General features: G+C 56.6%; 1 protein-coding gene across 5 annotated transcripts; it reads right to left on the bottom strand.

Annotated features, from left to right (window-relative positions):
* Window positions 1–3264: 3264 nt before the first annotated feature.
* On the bottom strand, window positions 3265–6075 carry LY6H (lymphocyte antigen 6 family member H). 5 transcript variants are annotated; one of them, XM_035276945.2, is made up of 5 exons: window positions 5910–6075; window positions 5560–5629; window positions 4958–5085; window positions 4174–4293; window positions 3265–3837 (listed from the first exon to the last, which is right to left on the bottom strand). In XM_035276945.2, coding segments are annotated over exons 2-5 (486 nt in total). In that variant the 5' UTR covers window positions 5562–5629; window positions 5910–6075; the 3' UTR covers window positions 3265–3601. The 5 variants fall into 5 exon arrangements, with proteins under 5 accessions (XP_035132836.1, XP_035132837.1, XP_035132838.1 ...); XM_035276946.3 differs by lacking the exon at window positions 5560–5629; XM_035276947.3 differs by lacking the exon at window positions 5910–6075 and having other exon boundaries at window positions 5511–5683.
* Window positions 6076–10235: the final 4160 nt, after the last annotated feature.

The raw sequence follows: 10235 nt of genomic DNA, 5'->3' as shown, positions 1-10235 counted from the left end.
TCTGCCTCACTGTCTGCCTCCAAGGGGTTCACGGCCTGGTGGGTCAGGCTTCCAGAAGCACCAAGCCAGGAGACTGGGGGACCTCGGTGTTCTGCCCTATCAGCCCCTCCCCTCAGGCAGCAAGCCCACCTGCTTCAACAGGGTGGGAGGCTCATGAAATCAGGAAAAAATAAAAAGCATCCACTCACCACACCAGCAACAGCCATTCAACCTAAGGTGGGAAGGAAATCCCATTTGCAACACCAAGAACCATAAATGACCCAGTGATAAGCACACCAAGGAGCGAGCACAAGCCCAGTGAAGGGAATGACAAAGCCGCACAGTGGGACGTCACTCAGGAGGCCAAGTGCAGAGGCCGGAGGGACCCCGAGCAGTCAGGATGGCGGCTGCTCCAACCTCACGTGCCAGAGAGACGCATTCCAGTTGAAATGCTAACAGTGTTATTCCGCAACTGGAGACAAGGATCCCAAAGTCCATCTGCGAGAATAGACTGGGAGACGTAGCAGTATGCATTTAAAAAGAAGAATAACGAGGACCTTGCCTTAGCAAGTGTCCAACACGCCGCCCGGATGCCCTCTTGGAAATGGCATCGCATCAAAGGACCCGTGACTAACTGACCAGTGCAATCCCAGTGGGCAGTGGCTCAGAAACAGCCTGGCACGTGTGGGAAGGCATCCTGCTAGAGAGCAGTATCCCAGATCAACGGGCCAGTGGCAGGCTGTTTAGTAAAGGACGTTGAGAAACAGTGGCCATTGGGAAGAAGCTCCTACCCCCGGCCACACTGTAAATAAACTCCAGATGGATTGGCTCTCTGAGTGCAGTAACCAAATCTGCACTCTTTTCATAAGCTAAGGGTAGAGAAAATTCTCCTAAGATGCAAAGCCCCTAACCACAAAAGAACAGTCCGACAGATCTGACTGCGTTGAACCTTAGAACATCCGGCAGCACACGGTGCCAACACCACAAATGGGACACAAGCGGCAGGCAGCAGGGAAATATCCACACGACGTACAGCACAGGAAGATACGTGTCCCTAAAGTAGGCAAAAGGCTGGTGACAGTAGGAAAAAGACAAACGCCACAATGGGAGCATGGGCAAAGGTGTGACCAGGCAAGAGAGACGAACACATGGCTGACACAGACGACGGGAGATTATCTTTGTCCACGAGACGGGCAAAGCATTCCTCACGCTGAAGAGCATTCGTTGCCAGCTAATTCTGTGTCCGGAATTGTCAGAAGCAGTGATTTCGTCAGATTTCCTGTCACTTCTTGGCATTGATCCTGCGCCCATCACCACTTGAGCCCATGGGGGTATGAAGACAAGAGTGGTACCTCAGTGTTGCTGACCAAACCCCTACACCCACCGATAAGGGATGGTGCAAATGCACGGCTCCCTCCTCCAGGGGACCCCTAAGCAGACGTTGAAAACCGGCTGGCCTGGACACCGGGCCCTGGGAGGACACTGCCAGTGAATTGCTCAGTAGAAAGAGTTGCATAGCAGGTCCATTTCTCAGCACCGTCTGTGTGCCCCGCTGGACCAAGGGCTTCACGTGGACTGTGAGGTTCAGCCCCTCAAAGACAACTTGTTGGGTGGGGACCATACTTAAACTCCTCTGAGATGAGGAAACCGACTTAGCCGGTGGGTGCCGGCAGCTTGGGAGCCGGCAGCTTCACAGGGTGGGAGGCCTCAGGGTGGGAGGTGAGGGAGAGGCCAGGGCATGCCCTTCTGATTTTATGATTCCTCAAGGAGGTGGGAGAATTTCACACCTATTTGTGTCTTTAAATATATCTTTCAGATAATAAATTCAGCATACAAAGATTCACATGAAAACGGGCTCAAGCCTCACCCCAGTTGGGCTGGCCTGTCCACGGCCTCCCTAGCCACCCAAGGCTTCCCTGGGGGTTGTTCAATCGCTCCTGGGCTTTCTGCCTCCTGGGAATTCTCAGCTTCTCTGCAAGTTCCCCCGCCCCCAAAACACCAGGCACAAGCAAGAGCAGCACACTTTACTGAAGCGGGGCGGGGACAGGGGGCGCATCGCAGAGCAGATGCCCCTTTATGGAAAAGCCCTTGGCTGTGTCCAGCAGGGAATTGGCGCCGGTGCCCAGGATCACAGGCCTCCTCTCTCTCCCTGGCTCACCAGCCCTGGACTCGACTCCTCACCATCACTCATGCAAGGTCAGCTCTTATAGGAACCACTGCTTTCCCTAAAGAGTCCAGGATCCAGCAGTGACCAGGAGACTGGGTCAGCCACAGGTGGCATGAAGCAGCAGTGGCCAGAGAACAGCCCTCAGAGAAACCCTGGGGTGCCTGCCAGGCACTGTGGGGTGAGCCTGGGCCGTGGGGCAAGCCACCGGTGGAGCATCAGATGCGGTGGCCAGTGGGTGTGGGAGGCTGGGCTGGATGCCGGGATGCAGCTGAAACTGGAGCAGGAAGGATCCGGACATCACTCCACATTCCCCAGGCAGAGTCTTCCCTGCCCCCTCACCCCGAGGCATCCAGTTCCCCTGGGCCAGCCCACAGAGACAGGTGGGCTTCCTCAGCCCCCGGCCACAGGCACTGGCCTCAAGGCCCCAACTCAGGGCTGGAAGTGGCCAGAATGGATGTCCAGCAAAGGGGCAGTGTGAGGGAACACGAGGGCTCCACTCAGCCTGACGCAGCCCACAGAGGCGAAGAATGAGGGGTGGGGGCTAGAGGAGGCCAGCATACATGTGTGCTCACATCTGAGTCCCTAGGGTCCCAGGTGCACTGCAAACTGAGCGTCCAAGGGTGGGTGTGCACAGACGTGGATGAGTGACTGTGGGCGGGTGCACGTGCCCCAGGACACGCCAGTGTGTGCCAGTTATCTGCACGCCCAGCTCGTGTGCACAGGGCACCTGGGGTGTGCGTGTGTGAGGGTGTGAGCAGGGCAGGCACGGTGTGTATGCATGAGCTGCACCCATGTGTATGCATGCTGCGTGGGCACCACAGTGTGTGAGAGTCTGGTGTCTGCGGTGTGCACCCAGGATTCCGGTGCCTCCCCCAAGGCCCACCCTGAGATCTTGCTCCTCTCAACTCTCACCCATCACCCCAAGTGCTCCCAAACCTCACCAGGCCTGAGCAGCCCAGCACAAGCACCCAGCACCCCAGTGCCCTGAGCCCGGGAGCAGAGAGCATGGCTGAGCACCCATGCTGCCCCAAGCCCCTCTCTGCTCCCTTGGCACCTCATTCCCGGCTCTCCGCCAGGTCCCCTTTCCCACCCTCCACACCCAGGCTCAGACCCGGGTCTCAGGACTCAAAAGTGACTTTATTTCTCCGTAGAAGATGCCTTTCCAGCTAGGCTGCTGCTTCACTTTCCCTCTGGGACCTGGGGGTCCCAACCCCCTGCCCTCATCCCCAGGTCTCCTGCCCAGATGGCTGGGTTCCCCTGGGGATGTCCAGCTGCCCGGGACTCAGAGCCGCCAGAGAGACAGGGAGGCTTCACACTGTGGGAGGAGAGAGAGCCACTGGCCACAGGCACAGAGCTGGGCCAAGGCTGCCCCCAGCCCCAGCCAGGCCAGGCCAGGGAGGGGGCAGCCACAGGCTCAGGGGGCAAGCTCAGAAGCCCTGTGGGAAGGAGGAGACCTCAGAGCCCCGCCCAGAGGAGGGCGGGCCCCAGGCTGAGCAGGAGCCCCCCAGCCAGGGCCCAGGGGCTGTGCCCTGCCCCTGTCCCCCCATTGCACAAATCCTTCTCGCAGCAGTCCACGTCGACTTTTAAGATCCCAGAGTTAATAAACCCCATCAGATAGTCTGAGAAAAAGTGTCGCTTGACGAAGTCACAGGAGGAGGCACACATCTTGTTCACCGAGTGATCCTTCCTGCCTGGGAAGAGAAAGCTCAGACTGGGACTGGGGCTGGGGCTCCTGGGCCCTTTCAGCCTTACCGGAGACCCAGCCCAGTCCCCTCCAAGTCAGTTCAGGGCCCCAGACAGGTAAAGCCCAATCCCTCCACTCTCCCAGGCTGGCCCCAACTAGATGGAAAGGGTCACTAAGGAGCCAGAGAGGGACCAGGACCGGCTCACTGTCACACAGCACGGCAGTGTCCTGCCTGCGGCCCCACGCTCTCCTCCCGGGCCAGAAGGACTCAGAGGGCACTCCTGACCTCCCCTGAGAGCCTGACTTTCAGAACATTCCCTCACCTCCCTCAGTCCCAACTTACTGCTGCTGGGGTCGGTGATTCGGACACTGGCACACACCGTGTCCGACGGCTGGCACTGCTTCGGGGTGCAATGACTGGAGTTGGTGGTCAGGGTGCAGTCCTGGCACCACAGGCCATGAGCTGGGCAGAGCATGGGGGGGTGACCAGAGGCACTGGGGGCCGAACCAGGCCACCCGCTGTGTCCCTCGCCCATCCCCTTGTTGCAAGCACTCCTAGAAGAGCCCTACCCCACAGGAGTGAGCAGGCCACATTGACCCCTGGAGCGGGAGCAGAGGCCCTGGGACAACTGTGCCCCATCCTGGCAGTTTGAGGGGAGCTCCTATGGCCCCTGCCTGGCCCCCGTGCACAAGTGCGCGCGCGCGCACACACACACACACACACACACACACACACACACACGGGCTACATAGACTCCACACCAGCAGTGCCCCCCCGCACCCACCCCGCCTCACATATCCCCCCACCCCCGAGTTCTGTGGGCTCCAAGCCGTGAAGGGCCAAACTGCATTTGAAAGGAGGCTCGGGAGGAGGTGACGGATGACCAGGGGCTTTCGTGCGGGCCCAGCCGCCCACCAGTTCCCGGCCCTGGAGGAAGAGCGATGGAGAGAGCCCGGTGCGCGGGCAGAGCGGCCGAGGGCCGAGGTCGCCGGGGTCCCGGAGGGAGCGTGGGCTCTCTGGGAAGCGCGGAGGGAACTGTCAGACTGTGGAGGCCCCATACCCGGCTCTCCCGCGGCGCCTCGGGCTCTCCTAGGCACCTGACCCAGCCCGCGGGCCCCCTACTCACCGGGCGCGGAGCACAGCAGGACGGCCAGCAGCGCCAGGCCGAGGCCCTTCATGGCTGCAGGCAGCATGCTCCGGGCGGGCTTGGAGCCGGCGCGGGGTCTCGGGGCGAGGGTCCTCTGGGACGCAAGCCTGTCGGGAAGAAGCGTTGGTCAGGAGGCCCCAAGGACCCTCTCCTTTCCGGGCCTCAGGACGCAGCCTTCTACCCGAAATCCAGGGCTGGGGTCTGCCGGAGCGCGCAGATCCCCACCCCCAGCCGGTTCCCAGAGCTCCCGCCGTCACAGCATCCCCGCTGGGAGAGGGCTGCCCTCCGGGGCGCGGGGACAGCTCGAGACGCCCCACGCCGGCACCTGTGTAGGGAGAGGAGGGGGGCGTCTTCTTCTCCCCGGGGAGCCGTAGGTGCGTCCGGACCGGAACGAGCGGCAGGGGCGGGAGCCGGTACCTGCCACGGGGGGAGGGGCGCGCGACAGGTCCCCACCCCCACCCCTGGGCTGGGGGGCCGGGAACCCCGCGCCGAGTCCCGTCCCCGGGCCTTCCGCGCGCGCCTCGGCGCTCACCGCGGGTGGGGCGAAGAGCGCGGGCCTCGGGATCGGGGAGCGCACTCACATCCCTGGGGTGTCCGCACTCGGGGCTCGGGCGGCGTGCGTGACTCGGGGAGCGGTGCCCTTCGGTCTCCCTGCGGACCGGAATCCGGGCGCAGCCTCGTCTTTCGGGGAACGCAGCCGCAGACGCGGACCCCGCGCGAGGGGCGGGGCAGAGCCGGGGCGGGGGCCGCGCGGGGGGCGGGGGCGGCGGGAGACGCGCGGGGCGGGGGTGCCCGGGGCTCGCGGCCCCAACACAGGTATAGCCGGCCCCAGCCCTCCGCGCCCCCTCGCTCTCGAGCGCTCGCTCCCTCGGGTTCCCGCTCCCTCCACCGCGGCGCCCCCTGCTCCTCCCCCGCCTCCGCGGTCCCCTACCCAGGCGTGGGCAGGATCCCTTCCCCCTCCGCTTGGCTGCGATCCCCTTGGAATTTCTCGGAAGAACGTTTATTGCGAAAGGAAGCAAAATGCACAAAGACGCAGAGAGGTGGAGGCACCCGGAGCGGCGCCCCGCTCCTGTGCCGGGTCGAAGACCGCTAGGGTCAGACGCCCAGCCCTGGGGCCCCGCCCTCCGCCTCCTCCCGGCCCCTCCCCACTGCTGCCCACCCTCCCTCCCCTCCCTTTCCTCCCTCCCTACTCCTCCCTGTTGCTCCCCATCCCTCCCCACTGCTCCCCACTCCTCCCCAACCTCATCCCCGCTTTCCTGTTTCCAATGGTTCCAGCCGTTCTTCTCCCCTGAGCATCCATGAAGACCCCCACCCAGCAGCCGCAGTCCCTGGAACTTCTGTCGCCAGCCACACCCGCGCTAGAGGGTAAAGGCACAAATCCTGGCCAGGGAGTCAGAGCCTTGGACCCGTGTCTGGGCTTTCTTGGCCCTCCCGCCCTGCCCTCCAGTTGGGGAAAAGCTGTGTCTTTGCGCGTGTCCCTGTGCCTGAAATCCGCCTCCGCGGGGGCCCTGGGGAAGCCCCTACCTGCCACCCTGCCTTTGGTCCTGCTTTCTTTCACTCGACCTGAAAATATGTACTGCGTGCTCCCTGCTGGCCTAGGGCTACCCTGGGCCCTGGGCCCTGGGAAAGGACAGGAGGAGACAGACCTGGTTTCCGCCCTCCTGACTCTCACCTTAGACAAGTGGTGACCCCTAACACAGCTTAGCTTTGCAGGGTATGACAGTCAGAGCTAACATTTATTGAGCATGTGCTGTGGATTCCACCTGTTCTAGACACTTCACATCTATCTATTATCATTACAGTTTCACCACAACCCTGCTGTGCAGATAGTATCATTTCCATCTCACAGGTGAGGAGACTCGCACAGAAAGCTGAAGCTCCCTACTCAGGGTCACACAGCAATGCAGGTGACAGGTGACACAGCTGATGTGTAACCTAAGCAGCTTGGGCTGCAGGGACTGCACGCCTTCACTCCGTATGTGGCTCCAGAGGGGCAGAGGCAAGGATGAAATGGACAAGAGACCATGTCAGGAGCCCATTTTGCCTCAGGGTCAGGGAAAGCTTCTCCCAGGACTTGACATTTTATCAGAGACCTGAATGAGGAGTTGAGATTCATAAGGTGCAGAGGGCAAGAGCTAGATCAAGGCTCAAACACGGTTCTTTTCAAAATATACAGAGCTCTCAAGAAATTAAAAGAAATCTGAGTCCATAAAGAAGGAAGTAAATAGAATAATGGACCCCCAAAGTCTGCCCACTGAGCAGGAGGCAGATGCAGAAGCCACAGTGGTCCTGGGCAAACCTGGGCCTGCACTGGGTCTGAGGCTCAGAAGCAGGGTCTGAGGCTCAGAAGCAGAGCCTGAGGCACAGATTCCAGGGCAAGCCATTTCGTTGGCAGTGTGGGGACAGCCCTGGGAGTGCAGAAGTGGTCCGGGATAGAGAAGGAGGCAGGCAAGCATGTGGTACACAGCAAACCACCATGGTGGGGAACTGGAGCCTGACCCCACAGAGGGCCTCTGGGAAGTGATATAAACTGAGCCTCGGTGAGCTCACTCAAGGGATGAGGGAACGGGTGTTTTCACAGCAGTGCCCAAGAGTCATTGATTGAGGGCTGCCCCCGGGGGGTACATTCTCCTGGACTCCTGGACTCTCCACACAGAGCCCTCGGGGGAGTCAGGGTGGTCCCGGGTCAGCAGCACCCCTGCATGTGAAAGCAAAACCAACAATGAATCCTCTCTAGAGAAAGCAAGCCCCAGCTTAGGGACGGGGTTCCCACAATTTTTTTTTTTTTTTTTTTTCTGAAACGGAGTTTCGCTCTTGTTACCCAGGCTGAAGTGCAATGGCACGATCTCGGCTCACCACAACCTCCGCCTCCTGGGTTCAGGCAATTCTCCTGCCTCAGCCTCCCGAGTAGCTGGGATTACAGGCACGTGCCACGGTGCCCAGCTAGTTTTTTGTATTTTTAGAAGAGATGGGGTTTCACCGTGTTGACCAGGATGGTCTCGATCTCTTGACCTCGTGATCCACCCGCCTCGGCCTCCCAAAGTGCTGGGATTACAGGCGTGAGCCACCGCGCCTGGCCCCCACAAATTTAACTGAAGCAAATATGAGTTCAAAGTGAAAACTCAGCACGTATCTAAAGAAAGTAAGCCTCCAAGTGAGACTCAGCCGAACAGTGACAAGCAACAGATTTAAATCACCACCACTTTCTACATGGAAAATATCAAATATAGGATATAAAATTAGCCTATTTACTATGCTTAAGATATATTAAAGGAACAAAGCACTATCAAACCGATCACCATGCTTATCAGAAAAAAAAATAAAAGTAGAACCCCTAGAAATAAAAAATTTTTCATTGAAATGAAAAGGTCAACAGAAACCTGAAAGAATTATGGTAACTGAAAGAAGCCAGTCACAAGAAAACACATATTTTGTGGTTTTCCTTTTATGAAATGTCCAGAATAGAACAATCTGAGAGAGACAGAAAGTAGCTTAGTGGTTGCCTGGTGCTAGAAGGGTTGAATAGGGGAATCAGTTCCTCCCTGATAATAGGCACAACTAATAAATAAAGTGATAAAATCACTCCTTTGGGAGTGATGAAAATGTTCTAAAAATAGTGATTATGGTCACACAACTCTGTAAATATGCTACAAACCGCTGGCTTGTATCTTTAAAAGGGTGTTATGGTGTGTGAATTATATCTCAATAAAAGTGTTGTAAAAAAATAGCTAACAGATTACACAGCAAATTAGACACAGCTGAAGAGGGAATTCATAAGCTAGAAGTTAAATCTAAAAAAAATTACCAAGAATGTAGCACAAAAGATAAGGAAATAGAAAATAGGAAAAATAAGAAACAGATGGTATTTTTCTGATGCCCACTTAAGTCTGAGCAAGAAAAGGAGAAAAGAAAAAATGAAAACAAAACAAAAAGATCATGTGCAGAGAGCTTAATGGAAGTCTGGCTGAAATAGCAAAGGAAAGAGAGCCAATCACTGATGAAGTGATGCCTGTGAATGTTTCAGAACTGATCAAAAATAAGTATACACAGACAGGCACAACAGGGACTAAATAGAATAAAGAAAAAGAAAGGTGACATAGTGAAATTGTAGGAAATCTTGAAGCCAGCCCAAAAGAAAAGAAAGATCGGTTCCTGGGAAACAGCAGTAAGATTGACAGCAGAATTCCAACAGCCACAATGACAGCCAAAGGATAGGAAAATCAGGTCTGTAAAGGGCTCAGGAGGAAATGCCTCTTCCATCTCTGGGTATCCAGCCAGAGAAACAGAAATCAGGATCTCGAAGAGAGACCTGCACTCCCATGGTCACTGTGGCATTATTCATAACAGCCAAGACACGGAATCCACTTGTGTCCGTGAGCAGATGAATGGACAAAAGAAAAAGTGAGAGAGAGAGATTAGATAGATACAGGCTGGGCACGGGGGCTCACACCTGTAATCCCAATATTTTGTGGGGCCAAGGCAGGTGGATCACTTGAGGTCAGGAGTTTGAGACCAGACTGGCCAAAATGGCAAAACCCCCATCTCTATTAAAAATACAAAAATTAGCCAGGCATGGTGGCATGCACCTGTAATCCCAGTATTTTGTGGGGCCAAGGTAGGTGAATCAGTTGAGGTCAGGAATTTGAGACCAGCCTGGCCAAAATGGCAAAGCCCCCATCTCTATTAAAAATACAAAAATTAGGCCGGGCACAGTGGCTCACGCCTGCAATCCCAGCCCTTTGGGAGGCTGAGGCGGGTGGATCATGATGTGAAGAGATCGAGACTATCATGGTCAACATGGTGAAACCCCATCTCTACTAAAAATACAAAAATTAGCTGGGCATGGTGGCACATGCCTGTAATCCCAGCTACTCAGGAGGCTGAGGCAGGAGAATTGCCTGAACCCAGACGGCGGAGGTTGCGGTGAGCCGAGATCGCGCCATTGCACTCCAGTCTGGGTAATGAGCAAAACTCCATCTCAAAAAAAAAATTAGCCAGGCATGGTGGCACGCACCTGTAATCTCAGCTGCTAGGGAAGCTGAGGCAGGGTTCACTTGAACCCTAGAGGTGGAGGTTGCAGTGAGCCAAGATCATGCCACTGCATTCCAGCCTGGGCAACAGAGTGAGATTGTCTCAAAAATAAACAAACAAATAAATAAATAATTTAAAAATAAAAAGATTAGATAGATATAGATCTATAAAGTGTTAAAATAGAGATTATGAGATTGATGGAATGCACTCTTTGTAGCAAGAATAT

This window comes from Callithrix jacchus, chromosome 16 (assembly GCF_049354715.1).
Source record: "Callithrix jacchus isolate 240 chromosome 16, calJac240_pri, whole genome shotgun sequence".
NCBI classification, from domain to species: Eukaryota; Metazoa; Chordata; class Mammalia; order Primates; family Cebidae; genus Callithrix; species Callithrix jacchus.
This window is presented reverse-complemented; position numbering and strand designations above follow the sequence as displayed.

Bases quoted from the DNA above. Each gene is read 5' to 3' on its own strand.
- LY6H (XM_035276945.2), bottom strand. The intron at 4,294-4,957 runs GTGAGTAGGGGG...TGCTCTGCCCAG, and splicing joins CCTGCTGTGCTCCGCGCCCG to CTCATGGCCTGTGGTGCCAG. The intron at 3,838-4,173 runs GTAAGTTGGGAC...TTCTCTTCCCAG, and splicing joins AATCACCGACCCCAGCAGCA to GCAGGAAGGATCACTCGGTG.